The 21,625-nt window shown below is 39.9% G+C and overlaps 1 protein-coding gene and 1 non-coding gene across 2 annotated transcripts; both read right to left on the reverse strand.

The window, feature by feature from the left end:
• Positions 1–610: 610 nt before the first annotated feature.
• LOC120237739 lies at positions 611–690 on the reverse strand. Its single transcript, XR_005530033.1, has one exon. It is a non-coding gene; the product is annotated as a small nucleolar RNA SNORD55/SNORD39 (small nucleolar RNA).
• A 19,938-nt stretch (positions 691–20,628) lies between these two features.
• Positions 20,629–21,175, reverse strand: LOC120237216 (signal transducer CD24-like). The gene has a single exon (XM_039240403.1). The coding sequence runs from the start codon at positions 21,106–21,108 to the stop codon at positions 20,872–20,874; it is 237 nt and encodes a 78-aa protein (XP_039096334.1). The 5' UTR covers positions 21,109–21,175; the 3' UTR covers positions 20,629–20,871.
• Between the last annotated feature and the right edge of the window lie 450 nt (positions 21,176–21,625).

Raw genomic sequence — 21,625 nt, forward strand, 5'->3', positions numbered from 1 at the left:
CACCATTTGCTAGCTGTGGTACCTTGGGCAACTTACCTTCTCTGTGACTCAGTGCATGCATATTTAAATAGGGTAAATAGTATATATGGAATGGTAATGAGAATTAAAACTGCTATATATTTAAAGTGCTTAGAACAGTTCCTCATTCACACAAAATCTATATAAGGAATAGATAAAATGAATTTTTAAAATTATCTACTTCTAAAAGTATCTGCTCTACACTAAGGTTCTAAAATTCAGATCTAAAATTCAGATTTCATTTGGAGTCAAAGTGACCCTTCCTATGCAGATAATAGTGGCTTAGATCTCCTTTTCCATGGAGTAGAGAAAAACCTAATAATCTCCCTGAGAGTTCTTTCAATTCCAAAGGGTACATAATACTTCTTGATTAGCTCACACTCTAAACACCAATTCCTCTTCAAATTATTCTGTTTGGGATTGTTTTGCTGTTCTATAATAAACTGTGCGACCGTGTCCCACAAATGTTTAAGTGAAATGATGTCCACACAAAACTTACCAAGGTACTCATGTGTGTAGCAATTTTTACTGAACCTTTGGGGAAAGACAAAGTTTACATTACAACAACACAATCATTTTTTTTTTCTTTTTCTTCACGCTCAGCTCTCCAAGGTTGGCTCCCCCACTGTGCACTCGGGAGTTTACAGCATTATCAACATGTCATCATCCACTAATCAATTTTAAATTCAATTATCAGTCATCCCCATTCTTTATAGTCTTTAACCATGTCCACATGTTCAGATAGGGCCTCCTGACAGGTTCTTCAATTCTCCCCTCTCATCCTTTTCCCTAATACCTTTCCTCCTCAAGCTTTCACTCTCAGATTGCCTCAAACTCCAAATTCCTCTTGTTCCATTTTGCAGACAAACTCACTGAGCTCTCTCCAGCCCACTACTTTTTCTTAAAACCCAGCCAAACTTCTGCTACACAAAGACCTTGCTGAAGATTTGAAGTTATTCTTTTTAAGGACTTCATTCAATTACTGGCCAAAGATTCAACTCATCCTTGCTCTGCATTTGTATAGGGATGGGAAACAGGGAGGGGTTAGTAAATGTACATTATCTCAATCAGTTCTCACAGGAATGCTGCATAGTAGGGCTGATGCTCTCCCTCTTCTATAACTGGGAAAACGAAGGTTCAGAGCAGTTAAGGAATATACCTACCTATGGTCATGCAGCTGGGAAGGCATGAGCAGAATCAAGACCATGTGGATCTAACATGTGGAATCCCTTGCTGTTTTCACTATACCACGCTACCTTGTATGTTGTGCTAGGCCGTGGGAATCTAATGGGTTCCAAGGTGATGGCAGAGATCAGAAGAGCCAAATACAGTTCCTCCCTGGGCCCTTCATCTTGGACAACCCCCAGCTGTGCTCCTGGCTGCCATCTAATGCTAAGTGTCCACATCTTCATATATGGTGCCCAGACCTGAGCCCAGACTCAGGTGGGATCTGATGAACATACAGGAGAGCAGGAGCCTCCACTTAATTCTTTACTCTGAATTTCTAGTAATGCAACCTGAGGTCCCTTTGGCTCCTTACACCTACATTTCATTGCTGAATCATCGGGGGTTTTCAGGCAACAGAAATGCCTAAAACAAAATTTCTCCTTGAGCTCTGGAGTTAGTCCTACAGTGAATCCTTGCTTTACCACTTCCTGTGAGAACTTGAACAATTCATCTTTCTTAGGCCCCAGTTTCCTCAACTGCTCTAAAAGAGACAATATTATTATTTACCTTATAAAGTTGTTAGGAGAATTAATTGAATTAATATACGCAAGATACTAACCCAGTACCTCAAACACTGTAACGTTCAATAAATATTAGCTGTAATATTAATAATTTAAAATGCCCATATTCTCTCCCACCTCTAGACAAATCTAATCTCTGCATTTCTCCATCTCCCCCCATCTCCACGCAAGGCTGCACACATATGTGTGCACACATTATTGGAAGGCACCCTCTAAAGCAGAAGGGCTGGCCTTAGAAGTCCTGAATTCAGTTTAATCACATGCTGGCTGTGTCTCCAGATGTTCAATCTCTCTCAGCTACAGTCTCTTCCACTGCAAAATGGAAACCATAATTTTGTACTCACTTAATTCACAGATTCATCATAAAGATTACATAAGACAGAAATGTAAAGAAGCTCTGCATTTATTGATACCTTATTTCCATTCCTCTCATAAAGTATGTCGGTAGATTTTTTAAACTAAGTACAGGATTTTATACTAATCTTGGTTAGAATGTATAGACTCATTTAGGATTTATCAGATTAACATCCTTCTAAGTGATTTCTCTATGTTCACATTTTTTCCTCATGTGATACATTTATTGGCTCATGAGTTTTAAAAATCTATTTATATTAAAATGAAAGCATTGGAGCCCTAGCCCCACTAGTCACAAATTTTCTTTTATCATTAAGAACAAATCTGCACCAACTGGCTACATTACATACTGTGCTGGGGGCAATGGCAGAGTCAAAGAAATGTAATTTGGGGTGGGTGTCCTCAAGTTTCCTAGTACACTGGAGAAAGACCTTCATACTCAACCTTAAATGTTAATACCTTCAGTTACAAAACCTTTCAAAGAAACCTAGGAAACTTCAAAATATCCAATCATGAAACAACCTTGTAACTTTGATGGTAATTCTCTTTAACAGTATTCCTTCCTGGCACTGTATGAAATGGAGGAGACGACACTATGGAATTGAAGATCTTACTATTCGTCATCTAACTTTAATGCTGAAAGGCCTGGGGGGCATCCAGACTAACCCCTACATCTAACAAGAGAAGGTACAGTGAACCTGAAAAGGGCAAGGACTTCATGCAAATCACTCCAGTCGGTGGCAGAACCTGAAAGAACTCAGGCAGGCCTTGACTGGCTTGGGGTTGTTACAGGACTGTAGGAATCAAAGTAGGAAGAAAGGGGGACAGGCCACAGGGAGATGATGTACATTTTGCACACGTCTGGCTCTTAATCCTCCTCCTAGACCGCGTTCACTCCCCCTCAATGGGTGGAATGTGAGGAGAGGGAGGACCCCTGGAGCAGAGATAACAAAGACCCCTGAAGAGCGTCACTGGGGTTGTGCGGTTGGGCACTCAAAACCTCGCCAGACGGCTGAGAGCGTCTGGGCGAGTGTGGTTTCTGAGCGCGCGGAAGTCCTTCCCTCCCCCAGCGCCACTGCGCACGCCCCGCCCGGTGCCCGGCAGTAACCCCGAGATGCGCGGCAGCCTCGGCGATCTTCAATGAAGCCATTTGGAAAAAGAAAAAATTAGAAAATGTGCTCCTTTCCTCTCCAAATCTGGTCGTTAAGTCGGGGCCCCTCCCGGGCAGAAGTAAGAACTTGAGATGTGCGCCCACGTGGCTTTCTGTGAGCATGGACTCCATTCGGAAGCCAGGGGCTCCTTTCCTAACCGCCTTTTGGGGAAAGAGGATGTGGGGACACTGCAGAGCAGAACGGGGCAGCTGTGGGGAGGGGTGTGTGAAGATAACCGACGGGGGACGGGAGAATGAGAAGAGGCAGGAGGTGCGGGACACGGGGATGTGTGGGCGTGACGACTGAGGGATCCATAGTCGCCTCACGGGCCTGAGATTGTGCCCAACCCCGCCAGACCCAGAAATTAGGGCACATCCGCAAAGCCCACACCCTTTATTTCGGAGGAGAACGGAAACCACTAAAAACTAAGCGCTCTGGACGCCCCGCCGGAGCCGGGAGCTGGCTGCGCGCAGGCGCACACCACTCGGCGTTTGCCCTAGAGTTACCCCGCGCGGCTGGCCGCGCGAACTAGGTGAAAGGTAACAAGCAGGCGCTGCTCCGGGCGACCGAAGAGCCGCGCGTGCGCGGCAGGGCGGGTGCGGGCCCGAACAGCTTGCTCCGACCTCCCCAAGTTTCTCCGAGTCTGCACTTCACGGAGCTGTGGGAGCGGCTGGCAGCCGGCAGCGCAGGAGGCGCTGGGGTGGGGTGTATGAGCAGACTCGGGCAGTTCTTGTCACGGAGTCCTCCGTGGGGAAGTCCCGGGCTGACGCGGGGAGAGAACCATTTACTGAGCGCCATTTGTAGGCCCGACAAGGTGCTGGCCGTGTGACTACGTTATTTTTTTATTTTATTTTTTTACAAATAGTTTATTGTCAAATTAGTTTCCACATAACACCCAGTGCTCATCCCCACAAGTGCCCTCCTCCATGCCCATCCCCCCCACCCCCCCACATCCATCAGTCCTCAGTTTTTGTCAGCATTCAAGAGTCTCTCATGGTTTGCCTCTCTCCCTTTCCCCCACCATTTCCCCCCTTCTTCTCCCCCTTGTTCCTCCGTCAAGTTCCTCCTAATCCTCCTATACGTGCAACTACGTTATTTTAATTCTGGCAACCCTTTGAAGGAGGCAACATAGCCTCACATTTATGAAAGAGGAAACAAGGGCTGTGAGGTCGTATAACTTGCCCAAGGTCTATAAAGGACAGTTTCTACAGATGGTCCTTGATTTGAGGTTTTGGGTTATGTTTATTTGGGGTGGGGGACAGTTCTTTTTTTTTCCCCCTAGTGCTAATAACTGACATGTATAGTGCATTTTACAAGGCACCCTCATAGAAATTATTTGTTCTTTATCTTCTTTATTATTTGTTCTTTATTTATCTTCTTTACCTGAAGGTAGTAGGAGATAGGTAATATTACTATTTCTTTTTTAGGTGCACAAACTGAGACTCCATAAAAGTTGTTCTGAGATCATACAGAGACTAACAGAGTAGAGATTTTATGCCTCAAGAAAGAGAGATGAAGAAAGGTCAGGTTCCCCCACCTCCTATCCTGAAAACCTATGGAGAATATGAGAGCTTCAAGCTCTACAGGATGAGTGGCCCAGGCCAGGAAGAAGACAAGATGTTCTCTCCTCATTGGAGTTTTCTTTTGACTGCACGTTTCCATTACACAATTACAAAGTGACTGCTCCTTCTAGAAGATATTTGGGTTGTTAGCTCATTGAGGGCAGGGTCAGAATGCACTGCCAATGGTTTGTTGAATTTGTTGTTTGTTGGTGAGTTTATAACTAAATGAACGCACATTCAACCCCAGACCACCCCAGGGGGAAGCTGCAGTTGTGTCTGGCAATGGGTGAAGTGATTACTTGTGACTTTTCCCAAATGAGGGCTCTTGCGTGCATTCACTAAACACACCAAGCACCCATTCTGTTGTGCACAACTAGAAAACAAGATGGGAGCTTCAAAGGGCAGGAATGTCTTGCTTCTCCTGAATACTCCATTCTAAGTCCTAGACATCTGGGAGTCTGTCCACCTCCAGGTGCATGGAAGCCATAGGGTTTTCTGTGATGCAAGAAGCGCACCACTCAGGGTGGGGCACAGGACCAAATCACACTCTTCCCACCCTCACCCCTGGTGCCCCAGCTGTGCCTCAGAATCACAAAACAAAAGCAGCTCTGCTCCTCTCCTGAGGCGGCCTTGGAAACAGGCAACTACCAAAAGGGAAATGCAAGGGAGGCAGAAAAAGCTGCAGAGCAGCCAGTAGGCCCCCCGCCCACCCTCATCTCTTTCCAAGAATCCCTTCTCCCCTTGAGTGTCCAGTCAGAGAATTGGAATGTCACTGCCTGTGCCCTCAGACTGCGCTGCTGCTCAGGCTGATAAAGACAAAGGCTGCCATTGGACTCTCTTTGCCCGAATGTAACCCTGCCTCACAGCCTCCCTGAGGTGACCAGGGGAGATCACGTGCTGCTCCATACTGTCAAGATGCTTTTGCAATCTGCCTGCCTTGTGGTGTTGGCAGGAAGAAGGCTGCTTGGAGACTTACACTGTCATGCTGGTGAGAGTCCCCTGTGCACTGTGCTACACACTTTTACCTGAATTCCCGTATGATCCTCCACAGCCCTGTGCAGTAAGGGGTGTGATCCCCATTTTGTAAAAGATAAAACTGAGGCTTGTGAAGGGGTAAGTGATTTCCCCACATTGCACACCAAGTAAAAGGCATGGCTGAAACTCACCTCTCACTGCTCTATGCATTTAGAACCCAGCACCCCAATGGAGCAGGTACTTGGAGCTGGTTGGGAAAACTGTCCCTAGGATACTCACTTTTTTCCCCAATTATCCCAGAGATATTTCAGTAAAAATGTAGAAGAAGTGAAATTCCATGCCTTATACACAGTTAAATAATAAGTGACTTAATAGAGGAACGAATGAATGGATGAGTGAAGGTGGAGAACGACATGTGATTGGAGTCCCTAAAATTGTGTGTGGCACATAGTAGACCCCAATAAACACTGACTTAATGAATCAGTAAAAGAGGAAGAAGAAATCAAAATATAAGGAATGGAGAATTTTGGTGTGAGATGCAGATATTTTAGGAAAACAATTTCCCAACCTGAAGCTCACAGATAAAGTTTATAATCCTGTTGGGATTTGAAATGCTCCTTTTTGAATTATCAGTGAAAAGTTTACTGGCCCTAAAAGGTTATCAATAGATACACAAAAGGTGGATGCAGTTAAGCCAGGGCCCATGATGCCCTTCCTGTTGAATTATCTCTTATGGTGCTTCTTGGGTGTGTTTTGTGCTGCTGGTTTTTATCAACAGGAAAGGCCTTTCATTCCGTTCTCTAAGTGCTAGTACATACTCTTTATGAAGCACTACATATGTTATAAAATGTGTAAGATATGGCCTTTGCTCCCAAGTGGGAAAAACATGAGGTCTGGAGTCAAATTACTCTCACGGGATAATTTTAAAGATAGCAAGAAAAAATTTTTAAAATTTTTTAAGTGCTTATTTATATTTGAGAGGAGGCTGGGGGCAGAGAAAGCCAGAGCAGAATCTGAAGCAGGCTCCAGGCTCTGAGCCATCAGCACAGACCCCAACGTGGGGCTTGAAATCATGAGCCATGAGATCATGACCCGAACAGAAGTCAGATGCTTAACCAACTGAGCCACCCAGGCACCCCATCAAGAAAATTTAATAATACATATTTAAGAAGGGGGAGGTTAGTAAGTGGCAAATGCTATTAATTTTATTTTATTCAGAGAGAATATGGGGAGTGTTGTGGCAGGCACCACATTTAGCTCTCTTTCGGGAAGGAGAACCGAAACCTTGAGACCTAGGAAGGATTCTGAACTGGAGGGATCCCAGGCAGCCAGGAGCATGGAGGAGCAGAGTTTTACTGGCCAGGAATAGTATAGGAAGTAGGTAAGTGCTCCTGGGCCTTGGGCCTTAACCTTAGGTCACATCTCTATTGAGATATGGATATGTCACTTGAATGTGGTGGCTGCAGGATGAAGGAGCCTCCCAGAGCAGCTGAATCCTATGAGAACTTAGCTGTCTCACTGTGTTCGCTGTGCCATTTCCCTGATCAGGTCAGCCTGAATTCATGGCAGCCAGCATTTGTTGGGTCTCCACTGGGTGCTAGACTCTTAAGAATTTAGAGTAGGCCTGATACAGATATAAAATTTGCAAACACAGAATGATCTGAAGGTTTAAGAGAGCAGAAACCTAGCTTATGGGGGAATGAGAAATTCCCAAGGAGGTAGCCTTTGGCTGAGATGTGAAGGATGTAACATATTTTGCCTAGGATAGGAAAAAAATGGGTTGACACCATTTGACAAACAAATCAACAAAAACAAGTAGAATTTCATTGTCTTTACTATATGCTTTCTTTGATTTACCCACAGATTTTAGAGGGAAATGAAGAAAGCACTAGGAAATGAATCTTGGCCATTTTGGAAGTAGAGTGAGTAGTTAAGGCTTTACACAGCCCAGCTTTCACTTGTTTACCAGCTCTGTGGCCTTGGCCAGCCACCTTCCCTCTGTGTTTGTTTTCCTTGTCTGTTAAATAAGAACTCTCATACCTAATTCACACCATTGTTGTGGGGACTGGATGAGATGGTGAAGAGAAAGTATCCACTACCATACCAAGAACTTGATAGAACTGTAGAGAAATAGCAACTTCTTTCTCCTCCTCCCCCCCCCCCCGCCCCCGACAGGAGGTCAGGGCTCAACTTAGCTGAACTTGTTTATTTGCATTTAGCCACACAGCCTGTTTTAAAACTATAGGCCCAAGAAAGACTTCCAAACCTCCTCCAAGACTCAGAAATGTCTGCTTTCTCTTTATCCATAAAAAACACTTGTACAAATGTCTACCCCTTGGGAACAGAGCAACTCTGTTAATTAAGCATAACCCTATTCTGTCTGAAGACTGTAATTACCCTTCTATATAGATGCCCTACCTTGAGAATTCTTCTGCTCTACTCCCAGGAGTAACCTGTCAGAGCCCAGCCTTCTTCGGGTGGAGATGCTGAAGGGCTGGGATTTCAGAATCTGCCCATAGAATACAAATTCTGGTCCCCCTGGGAAGTTGTTGTAAATAATTAGTGTGAGTCCTGTTTCTTTCCCTAGCCTCATGGCAGTTCCAAGGACAACAATACAGAGGAAAGCCAAGTCTCTGAGGAATTTCTTGAATAATCCAAAATGCTCAAATGTCAAAGAATTTCCCCACACAGCATCCAAGTCCAACCTGTTCTGCATTTTGCCCCACTTCACACTTGAATACACTGTAGTGAGCTCTCAGAAAAATTTTAATTCCCAAGTGTTTTTTGCCCTCCCCCCGCCCTGGGTTAAGTAACTGGGAGTAACTGTCAAGGCTATAAAAGAGAAACAAGAAATTTGAATTCCACCGAAACTCATCTCAACGGCTTAATGTTCCTTTGGGGGAACCAGCAGCCAGTCTCTCAAGAACTCAGAAGACCCAGGTGACTGGGGTCCTAACCCTGTTTTCTACCTCTAACTTAATTTGCAGCCTTAGCTAAGTCATGTCCCTTCTCTGCGCCTCAGTGTCCACACCTATAAACTTAGAGGTTTGGATTAGTCAACCTTTAGGTTCCTTTCCAATTATCAGTTGCCTCTGGTATGTATTTGGAGCTTTGCTACTTGCCCCCAAAGCAGGGAGAATTTCGAAACTAGAAGCCAATATTTCAGAAAGCCCAGAGAATGAAGACCTGTGAAAACAATGACATTTGTTGAGATCCAAGCACAAACACCAATCATAATCTAGTAACAAAGTCCAACTAAGGAAACTATGTACTTGAGAACAATGAAAGTATATTTAGTTCTTTGCCAAAAGTTAAAACTAAATTTAACTTTTTTTTACTAAATTAATTTTATTTATTTTTTTGTGTGTTGAGTATATTTTTTAAAGGAAGCAAGCATATTTTATTAAAAGATTATACTGTGCCAATTTTTATTAGGGGAAACAATAAATTTGCTTTCTTTTCTGCACAAATATGTTTACTGGATAAGGAATGAGGACTTTTAGAGTCAATAGCTAGAAAGAACAATGAGTAGATTTATGAATTAACTTTTTGTAAGCAAATAAAACCAGGAAATGATTGAGTTGGTGTAGTGAACACTGTTGGGTGACTTATTGCTACCTGTCTGTCCCAAGCTGCTGTGAATATTCACTGCTGATGGCCCTCAGGGACTGCCCAAATGGGAGCTGACTCTCCGGGGAAGCTCTGTTCCCCTCACTTTCGGCCAAAAACCAATTGATAAGGGGTTAAACTATCTGGCATCTCACCTCAGTGTGAGACCAACTCTCCGCTGGGATTTAAGCTTCAGAGCTACACTTCTCCTGAAGTGATTCCTTATCTGACTACTTGCCCTTCCCATCCTGCTTCTACACACACAATGCCCACACCACAGAATCTCTGGAGGGATACACAAGAAACTCTTTTAACACTACTGTTTCTATGAAGAGGAAATACATGTCTGGATTTCTTTTCATTCCATATTTAACATCACAAACACGTGTATGTATGATTTAATAAAGCCAGTTGATTTTTAAAAGTACCACTTAGTATAGAAATGATACATACAGAAAAATAAAAATCACTTATAATCCCAACTCTAAAATATACCATTCTTTATATTTTGGTGTATTTCCTTTCTGTCTTCTTTCTATTAGAAGATTTTCTTTTGTTTTTATTTTTTGTTTTTAAAAGTTTTAAATATTTATTTAATTTTGAGAGAGACTGAGACAGAACATGAGTGGGGGAGGGGCAGAGAGAGGGAGACAAAGAATCTGAAGCAGGCTCCAGGCTCTGAGCTGTCAGCACAGAGCCTGGCGTGGGGCTTGAACTCATGAACCACGAGCCAAATTCAAATGCTCAACCAACTGAGCCACCCAGGAGCCTCTGAAGACATTAAATAAAAAAAAGGGACCATAATGTGCATGTATAGAGTTGAAATCTGATTTTTTGAATCAATTTTATAGCCTATTTTCCCACATCAATAAATTTTATCCTTAAATATATTCTGGATTGGCCATTTAGTTTTCCACTGCATAAACATAATATTTTTAAAATCAGTCTCCTATTGATGGCCATTGAGATTGTTTCCTATATTTTGCTATTGTATAATGCTACTAAACAGCTGTGAATCTATTGTTCCTTTAAAATCAACTTTTAGATAGGACTTATTGGTTAAAGAAAATGGAAAATTTTAAACTTATAATAATGAAATATTAAATTGTCCTCTTCAAGGTTTAAATCCATTTACAGTCCCCTCAGCGGTATATATAAGTATTGATGAGCCCTCACCAGCACTGAATACAAGAATCCTTGGCATTCTTGGTTTATCATTCTCAAATTTCCACTCCTCAAAAGCTTCCCAAAAGATTCCTGACAGGTAGGTATTGGTAATCGGTTTACGACAGGACTGGGAATCTGCCAGGCCTGGCTGAGAAGGTCACTGAGCACTCAGGAAGTATAGCTAAGGGGCCAGAGTCTGCAGTCAGCGCAGGGGCTCTGCAGCAGGCCATGCTGACTTCATCCTGCAGTGTGGCCACTTCTGGTCCTTGTTCCATCAATCAGCACAGTACTGGGTAGCAAAGGTCAAGGACACCCATCATCCTCCCTGAATTTTTGCACATTTGGGTAAGGTTTTGGTTTGCTTTGTTTCAATAATGATGTTATAATATAGTTTCGAGTTTATTTCTGTGGCAGAATTTATTTTAAAACCACTATAAGTTACTCTAGTGTAATATGCATAGACTTTATTAAGGGTCTTTGAGGGTTATTTTAATTTCTCAGTTATTCTTTAATGCATTTTCTAGAGAAAGCTATATGCTACACTGAGATTGACAATTTGGTATCTCCAAGTTCTAGAGCTACTCCTTACAGATGTCAAGGGGCTTTTGTTATTCTGAATGAAATGGAATTTAAATATTTGATTGCATTCAGAGGCACTGAGGTGGTTTAGTCAGTTAAGTGTCCGACTGGCTCAGGTCATGATCTCGTGGTTCATGACTTCAAGTCCCATGTGGGGCACTGTGCTGACAGCTCAGAGCCTGGAGCCTGCTTAGGATTCTGTGTCTATCTTTCTCTCTGCCCCTCCCCCACTCATGCTCTGTGTGTCTCTGTCTCTCAAAAAAATAAATTAAAAAATTAAAAATAAAAGAACAAATAAATGAATAAATATTTGATTGCATTCAGTGTGCACAGAACCCAAAACAGTAAGTGCTTCTAATGTCCTGATCCTACGTCTGTTTCACAGCATGTGATCTGGGTGCATTTGTGACCTGTATGAACAGGCTTCTAATTAGCCTGATAAACATTCAATCCCACAGTCTGGAAGTTCCAGGGTCCAGTGCAGGTTCTGGCCCTGAGTAGCTGGGAGTCCTCAGGGAACTCACTTCTCTAGGTTTCAAGTTCCTCATCATTAAAGGATAAGTTGATTCTCAAATAGCAATTCACAAGCTAAAATATTTTTAAAATTTTATTAGAAACTGAATATTATATAGATTGAGGTTTGACAGGATAACAAAGGGGGCCCTTTTCTTTGTTGGGGCTGTGATGATGCAGGAATCCTCACAACTCAATGAGGTATGTGCTACTGTTATCATAATTTCACTGATAAGGAAACTGAGACACAGAGAGTTAAGTAATTTGCACAGCTAGTTAGTGGTGGAAGGAAAATCAACACCAGGTAATCTGATTCCAGAATCAATAACCACACTGCTTATTACTAATCCTAATTACCTCATACTAACTGGAAGCTCTGATTGACAGCAGTATGTCTTTAATGAAAAAGAGAAAATTAAGTATTATTAATTAATAATTAAATACATTCAGTATGCAAAATTTTTCTAGAACTTTAAATATTCAGAAAAAAAGCACTTTCAAATGTTTGAAAAGAATGAAAATGTTTGAATGGCATTGAATTAGATGATACCCAAGTTCCTTTCTGGTTCTAATGTCTGTGAGACTAAGGAGGAAATATGGACATTAAAGAAAAACAACGCCATAAAACATCCCTCAGACTGGAGCATTTATATTGCAAGAAGAATCAAAACACTATTTCTTTGTTAAATGGTGCAAATAAGTTTAATTTTAAAAACCGGTAATCAAATGAGAGTCAGTAGACTTGACTATTAAGAAATCTTAAAGTCAAAAGTAAAAGGGCCTTAGAAATGCAATTTCATGGTTGATTTTTAACACTTTAGTATTATGCTAGAGAATAATCACATAGGGTTCTTACATCGTGCTTATCCAAACATCTGAACTGCTTTATAAACACTCTCTTTATTCCCGATAGCAAGTCTCCAAGTTTGGTGACCAGGATAAATACAGTCAACTTAGATTACTTAATAGCAAGAAAGGGAAAAAAAAAGAGCAAAGGCAGGGTCTATCTCCTACCTGCCTATCAGCCATTTCTAGCCCTGAGCATGCACATGATAGAAGCTCAGTAAACATTTGTTCAATGGCTGAAATATTCAGTAAGAGGCTGCTAGATCCTGACAAAATCTCTATTCGGCTGCCCTCTATTTCCATAAGGAAAGTTTAATATAATGTAATGCCAACCAATGCAATTAATCTTAAATAGCCATATGTGGTGCAATGAAGTTGCTAAGGTCAACAACTTTTTAAAAACTCTGTGACCATAGAAGCTATAATCCGATCATTACATTCCAAGTTTACTTTATCTTCTCATCAGTTCTGATCCTTGCCTTGCTCAAAGTTTGTATTATATTTTACACATGTATAACAATTTGGGTTCTTATCCTGACATTCTTGGTAAAATAGGGAGGCCTGGATTTGAAATCAAGTTGTGAGTTAATGTTTTTTATTAAGAGGTAGAGGAATGACTTCTGGTAACCCCTGACTTTAACACTGGGAGCAGCCCCACCCTTCAATTCATTGTGCAATGGGGAAGTGGTTTGCTGAGCAGGCCTGTACAAAAAAAGGCAAAAACTGAATTGTACATTAAATGTGTGACTCATATCCCTTGCTCCTTGCTCAAGAATTGTATCTTAAACAAATGATGGAATGTATGGGCCAGACACTGTTGCAGTTTCAGAGGTGAATAAGATGCAGTTCCAGTAATCATATGACTGGGGTGCTGCACGAGAGGGCTGGAGAGTAAATCAAACAGGGGAAAAAAAAAAGCTCACAAATAACTATGATTCAAGGCAGAATGTGATCAGAGCACTCAATTCCTACCAGAGAGAAAAATTATTTCTAGTTAGAGGATCAAAAGATTTCATAAGAGAAATGTCATTGGAACTGGAATTCCCCACATTCTATAAGTATCTTTTGAGATCTGCTATTCCCCCAGACTCTGTGCCTGGTACTGGGGATTCAGAGACAAAACCAGCACATTTGTGCTCTTCGAAAAGCTCTCAGTCTAGCCAACGAAGAGAAACTTACAAAAAGAAAAGTCTCAACCCACCCTGGCAAAAGCTCTTTCAGGAAAAAGAAAAGCTGCTAGAACACAGAGGACTAAGCAACTAGTTCTGCCTAGCAACTGTGCCACATAAAAAGGGGTAAATAAGAGAGAACTGACACATGACCCACAGAGTGAAGCAGGTGTTTTGCCCGAGGCCTTACACGTATCCTGTCCATGCTTCTCATAATAACCTTGCTATTTTCCCCATGTTATGGATGAAAAAACTACAGCTCAGAGTTTCAATAAATTATAAGTTGCCTAAAGTGATAAAACTAGTTAGCAAAGAAGTAATGAGAATTGAACTCTGGGTCTGTTGGCCATCTCCAAAGAAAAGGGAAGATAGAAACACAAAGGAATTTGTTTTAATGGCTTAATCATAAGCCAGGAAGCAGGTCAGCCAAGCTCTTCTTGGGAAAGTAACACAGGACAGCTTTTCCAGAGTGTAGGCTGCCTGATAATTCAGAACATAGCTGTATCAGAATATATAAACCCTTTCTTGAGGTTGAATGTTTGATTGTTTCCAACATTGTGCAATTAAAAGGAGCTAATAGCACTAACAGAAAAGAGGGCAGGAAGTGATAGGAAGACAGAGGTGGCTATTTAGATGTAGTGATAAACAAGACCTCCCTTTGAGGATGTATATGGACATTTAAAGTCATTAAGTTTTATTACTAGTGCAGCAGGAAGCCAGAACATTTTGAAGATGTAAATAAGAAAATTTATTATTTTGCGTGTTGCTGTTCAGTTTTCCCAATACTATTTGTTGAAAAGACTGTCTTTTTCCCACCGGATATTCATTCCTGCTTTGTTGAAGATTAATTGACTATATAGTTATGGGTCCATTTTTGGGTTTTCAATTCTGTTCCACTGATCTATGTGTCTGTTTTTGTGCCAGTACCAGACTGTTTTGATCACTACAGCTTTGTAATATAATTTGGAGTCTGGAATTGTGAGGTCTCCAGCTCTGCTTTTCTTTTTCAAGATTGCTTTGGCTATTTGGGTCTTTTGTGGTTCCATACAAATTTGAGAATTGTTTTGTCTAGCCCTTTGAAAAATGCTGTTGTATTCTGATAAAGATTGAACTGAATGTGTAGATTGTTTTTGGTAGTAGAAACATTTTAACAGTATTTGCTCATCTGATCCTTGAGCATGGAATACCTTTCCATGTTTCTGTGTCATCTTCAATTTCTTTCATCAGTTTTTTTTTTTCTTTCATCAGTTTTATAGTTTTAAGAGTATAGGTCTTTTCATCTCTTTGGTTAGGCTTATTCCCAAGTATCTTATTGTCTTTGGTGCAATTATAAATGGGATTGATTCCTTGATTTCTCTTTCTGCTGCTTCATGATTGATCTGTATAGAAATGCAACAGATTTATGTACATCAATTTTGTATTCTGCAACTGTACTGAATTAATTTATCAGTTCTAGCAGCTTTTTGGTGGGTTCTTTTGGGTTTTCTATATAAAGTATCATGTCATCTGCAAATAGTAACAGTTTGGCTTATTCCTATCCAATGTGGATGCCTTTTATTTCTTTTTGTTGTCTGATTCCTATGGCTAGGATTTCTAGCACTATGTTGAATAAAAGTGGTGAGAGTGGGGTTACGTGGGTGGCTCAGTCAGTTAAGTATCTGACTTTGGCTCAGGTCATAATATCACAGTTCATAAATTCAAGCCCCATGTCAGGCTCTGTGCTGACAGCTCAAAGTCTGGAGCCTGCTTCAGATGCTGTGTCTCCCTCTCTCTCTCTCTCTGCTCCTCCTCTGCTCATTCTCTCTCCCTCTCTCTCTCTCAAGAATAAACATTAAAAAATAAATAAATAAAAGTGGTGAGAGTGGACATCCCTGTCTTGTTCCTGACCTTAGAGGAAAAGCTCTCAGTTTTTCCCTTTTGACAATGATATTAGCTGTGGGTTTTTAATATAAGGCCTTTGTTATATTGAGGTATGTGCCCTCTAACCCTACTTTGTTGAGGGTTTTTATTATGAAGGGATGTTGTACTTTGTCAAACACTTTTTCTGCATCTACTTAAAGGATCATATGGTTCTTAACCTTTTTTTAATTATTAATGTGGTGTATCACATTGATTAATTTGCAACATGCAAAAGAATGAAACCGGACCACGTTCTTACACCATACACAAAAATAAATTGAAAATAGATTAAAGACCTAAATGTGAGACAGGAAACCATTAAAATCCTAGAGGAGAACACAGGCAGCAACCTCTTTGTTATTGGCCATAGCAACCTCTTACTAGATATGTCTCCTGAGGTAAAGGAAACAAAAGTAAAAAAAAAAACTTGGGACTTCATCAAAATAAAAAAACAAACAAACAACTTCTCTGCACAGCAAAGAAAACTGTCAACAAAACTAAAAGGCAACCTACAGAATGGGAGAAGATACTGTATTGTATTGTGGAAAAAAGGGAACCCTCTTGCACTGCTGGTGAGAATGAAACTGGTGCAGCCACCCTGGAAAACTGTATGGTGTTTCCTCAAAAAGTTAAGAATAGAACTACTTTATGCTCCAGCAACTGCACTACTAAGTATTTACCCAAAGGATACAAACATACTAATTCAAAGGAATACATGCATCTTGATGTTTATAGCAGCATTATCTACAATAGCCAAATTATGGAAACAGCCCAATGCTCAACTGATGAATGGATAAAGAAGATGTGCTATATATATATAAAATGAAATATTACTCAGCCATAAAGAATGAAATCTTGCCCTTTACAACGACGTGGATGGAGCTAGAGAGTATTATGCTAAGCAAAGTCAGTCAACAAGAGAAAGACAAATACCGTATGATTGCACTCATATGTAGAATTTAAGACACAAAACAAATGAGCATAGGGAAAACAAGAGAGAGGCAAACCAAGAAACAGACTCTGAACACTGATGGTTGCCAAAGGGGAGGTTGGTGAGAGGAATGGGTTAAATAGGTGATGGGGATTAAAAAGTATACTTGTGATGAGCACGGTGTTGTATGGAAGTTTTGAATCACTATATTACAAATATATTACACTGAAACTAATATTACAATGTCTATTAAGTAACTGGGATTTAAATAAAAACTTGAAATAAATAAAATTTATACATGACATCCTATAACTGTGGCTGTATTCTGCTGGTCAGAAGCCAGTTACTAACCATGTAGTGGTTACAAAGTGATGTATATACATACCATGTGTATACTTTTTCACACCCATGGAATTATAATTTTTACTGATTTTTTTAAAATTTATAATAACCTCTAAAACTTAAATGGGAGAATAACCTCTGATAATATTTTGTTTTATCTCCTTCCATTTTTTCCAATGTATATAAATAAGGTAAATAAATATATTTTAATGTTTTACTCTTTCAAACTTATTATCATACTATACAGAGGTTATACCTTATTTTTATAACTTTTTATTTTAATAGAATTTCAGATGTTTCCTGCAGAAAGTTTGCATGAATAGTAAAAAGCCTCCATTTACCCAGGTTCACAAATACATTTTTTACCTCATCTTTTTGTCATTCTATCTTTATATGTGTATTTATATTTATGCATATTATTTAGTATAAATAATTCCTTTGGGAGAGGAAGTCAAAGACATCAATATATATTTCCTAAGAATAAGGACACTGATTTTTTTTTGTTTTTTTTTTTAAGTAGGCTCCATGCCCGGCATGGGGCTTGAACTCACAACCCTGAGATTACGAGTCGCATGCTCTACTGACTGAGGCACCTAGGCGGCCCCATTGATTCTTTTATATAACCATAGTACAACTATCAAAATCAGGAAATTTAAAATTGGTACAATTCAGAGTATACAATCTATATTCCCACAAACATCCTTTATAAATTGTTATTCCACAAACATACTTTATAAATTGTTTTTTCTTGGTCTAAGATCAAATCTTAGGTGCATTTAATTCTCACAACTTTTAATATCCTTTAATTTAGAATAGTTCCTCACCTCTTTTTTGTGTTTCTTGACCTTGATATTTTTGAAGACAAAATAGTTATTTTGTACAATGTCCTTTGACTTCTATTTGTCTAATCAGATTTTTTGCAGTTTAGGCAGGAATACCACCAAACTAATGCTGTATCCTTCTCAGTGCATCTCACCAGGAGAAAAATGATACTAGTTTGTTAACTCTGATCACTTTGATAAAGTGGAGCCTGCTAGTTTTCTCTACTCTAATGTTACTATTTTTTCCCTTTATAAATGATAAGTAATTTATGAGGAGGTACTCTGCATATGTAAATACTCCATTCTTCATTAAACCTTCACCCACTGGTTTCCGTATCCATTAATGATTTTCTATCTCCATCATTCCTTCTGTTTATTAGTTGGGCATCCTACTGAAAGAAGAACTCTTCCCCTTTCTTATTTTTTATTTATTTAGTTATTTATTGATTGATATAAGTACGGGTTCATAGATTTTACTTTTATAATTAATGGGTTATAATCCACTACTATCATTATTTATTTTGATGCATAAATTGTCCCATATTTGGCCAGCGGGAGCTCTTCAAGTTGGCTTCTATGCCCTTTTGATACATTCCTGCTGTTCTTTAAGAAATTCCTTACTTTTTTTTTTTTTTTTTTTTTGTTTCAGGCAAAAGTTTAGAATATAAGGTTAGAAAGGAAGAATAGTAGGAAAGCTCTCTATACAGAGAGGGGACATTCAAAAGTTAAACCCCTAGAAATTCCTTGCTTTCTTTTAAAAGATGATCTGGATTCATTCTGTGCTTCTCTGACACAGTCCTGGAATCAGCTATTTCTCCAAGGATCCTTACTTCCTTTTATTGGAAAGTGGTATTTTTAAAAATGTTTTTTAATGTTTATTTATTTTTGAGAGAGAAAGAGATAGTGTGAGTACAGGAGGGGCAGAGAGAGAGAGGGAGACACAGAATCTGAAAGAGACTCCAGGCTCCAACCTGTCAGCACAGAGCCTGACACTGGGCTTTAACTCTGGAACCATGAGATCATGACCTGAGCTGAAGTCAGATGCTTAACTGACTAAGCCACCCAGGCGCCCCATGGAAAGTGGTATTTAGAAGCCAATTTCTGGGTCATAGGTGTACTCATTGTTACTACTTAGTCATTCCTTCTAGGCCCTTTCAGCAGACAAAGCTAGGAAGTATCTATATCTATTTATAATGATTTACATACCCATATCATTAAAATTTTCTATATCCTTCTATCTATACATAATACACGTTAAATATATATATTTAAAAACCATGTCCAGTACCAATCCAACACTTCAGAGAACACTCTCACCTTTCACCTATTGACATCTCTAACTTTTCTTGAACAGTGAAAAAACTGGCTTCCATTATTATCAATATATCTACTCACTTGCTTAAGCTAAAATACTCAGAAAGTATTTTCAGAATTGCTAATTCAGACCACTACAAAAAGTAAATTTATTGACTAGAATTCAATATCTGTTTATAGTTCTTAAGGGTTTTTTTGAAATACACTCAGTGCATGACATATACAGTGAAATGTGTAAATCCCACATGTACCATGTGATGAGTCCTAACAACTCCTGTACCTATTTTCAACCCAAAATGAACAATTTTTCATGTCATTAGAGGGTTTTTCAAAAGCATGAATGTTTTTAAGCTGGTTATTATTTTATAGCATGGATGTATTATAATTGATTTTGCTATTCCTCATAATTAGAACATTAGTTCTTCAATGTTTTCTGTTAAAAGCTGTGCTGCAATGAATATCCTATTAACAGTATTAAAAGGAGAATTGTGATATCACTGTGTAAGCTATAGTTCTTCTGCCTTTCCTATACTGAAAAAGATATTCTGTTGAATGAATTAATCGAAGTTTCAAGATTAAAAGACACTCCAATTGTTATTTTACAACTAAATTTATTCTAGGCCAGTGTATCCATTTTTTTGTACCATTATATCAAATAACCACAAATGAGGTGACCTGCAACACTAGCAATTTATTTTCTCATAGTTCAGGAAGTCAGAAGTCCAAAATCAAGATGTTGGCAAAGTTGGTTCCTTCTGGAGGCTCTGAGAGAGAAACCACCCCCATGCTTTGCTCCCTAGTACCTGAGAGCTACTGGCAAACCTTGGCATCCTTACCTTACAGGTGCATCACTCTAATCTCTGAGTCCATTGCCACATAGCCTTTTTCTCTTGTGGGTGTTTACTTTTTTTTTTTTTTTCCAAATTTAATGTAAGCAAGTTTCCAATATTCCAACTTCCCAAATACTTGATTTACAATTTTGGCTCCCGCACATATTTTGCCTTTTCAATGTCAAGATTTGTCAATTTTACCTTCAAAACAGATCGTTTTTTAAGCTGTAAAAAGCATTCAACATATGCAGAAATACAAAGCGTTCTTAAATTAGTTGAAGTCAATGTACTTCTACTCTTTGGAATCAGTTTAGCTAAATGAATCTGGCACTGTTGAACAGGGATAAGTGATAGTATACAAGCAAAATTTACTCATTATGCTTCAATCCGGGGTAGATTCCAATCCATCATTGCCCTGGCACATGTCAATTACTATATAAAAAAATCAAATGCAATGTCAAATCCAAAGCCTCAGAGGAAAGAGTTCAGTTCCCAAGAAACAGTGATAGCTTAACAATGTAAAACTTTATCTAGAGTACATAGGCATTAAATTAGTACTGCTGAAACAACGCATTGAGGATTTACAGTGACACCTGGAAGTTCCTTCTAATGTACATATAAATAGAATCATGGACTTAAAGATTTAATGAGCCAAATGAAAACGGAATCTGTTCACATCCCATCCTTTATATCTAGGTAAGATAAAATCTATGCTCATTTTCAAGGTGAAATTTTAGGTGTCCATACTTCTTAAGCCACATTTAAAGAAATCACCTCTTAACTACTCTTGGATGTTGTCTCTTCATCTTGTACATGAAACTCCAGTAGATTTAACAGACATTCATCATCTAGTCAAACCCTTCACATGTTCTTCAAACCAATCGAATTTGGGATCATCAACATTTTCTGGGTCAATAAAATAAGGTGTGGAATCAGCAGATTCACTGAAGACCTGTTTTTTCCTCGTCACACCAGATGTCTAGACACCATTTGGATTAGGTTTAGAAGATGGGGAAGTATAGATGTTTCTTGGCCTGAGTCTCTTAACAGTAGAGGTGTAGAAGGGAGAGCGAGATCGCGAAGAGACTGGCTGTTGACTGGAGAGCACCGCCATTTGGTGTGGTGGTGGCATTAGCTGGATTTGGGGCGGTCGAGGTATTCTGGGAGGGGTTACTCGAAAGCGTTACAAAAGTTGTTTGATTTGAATAAATCTGCGTGGGTAGGAGCAGCGCCAGAAGCAGCAGCCCCAGTCCCAGCCTGGCCACCATCGCTCTGCCCATGTCCGCTCCGTCGGCGTCGGTGCGCGGCGCGTCTCACTGGATGCGGGGTGAGTGGAGAACCGCTGGCTCGGGGAGGGCGCAGGCAAGGTGGGGTGGGTGTTTACTTTTAAGTACACCAAGTATTTGGATTTGGGGCCAATCTAAATCCTATAGGAACTTATCTTAATTTAATTAATCACAACTGTAAATATTCTATTTCCAAATAAAGTCAAATTCCAAGGTTCCAGGTGGACATGAATTCTGATGGGACATTATTCAACCCATGCCCAATATGACTAGTCTCATTTACAGTTCCATAATCCCTTATCTGAACTATTGGGATTACATGATTTTATATTTGTTTGTTTTTTGAAAGAGAAAGACAAAATGTGAATAGGAGAGGGGCAGAGAGAGAGGGAGACATAGACTCCAAAGCAGGCTCCAGGCTCTGACCTGTCAGCACAGAGCCCGACGTGAGGCTCGAACTCACTGCCTGTGAGATCATGTCATGAGCCGAAGTCAGTCGCTTAAGCAACTG

This window comes from Hyaena hyaena, unplaced genomic scaffold (assembly GCF_003009895.1).
Source record: "Hyaena hyaena isolate Hyena2069 unplaced genomic scaffold, ASM300989v1 scaffold_6, whole genome shotgun sequence".
NCBI lineage: Eukaryota > Metazoa > Chordata > Mammalia > Carnivora > Hyaenidae > Hyaena > Hyaena hyaena.

Bases quoted from the DNA above. Each gene is read 5' to 3' on its own strand.
- LOC120237216 (XM_039240403.1), bottom strand. From the start codon at position 21,108: ATGGGCAGAGCGATGGTGGCCAGGCTGGGACTGGGGCTGCTGCTTCTG.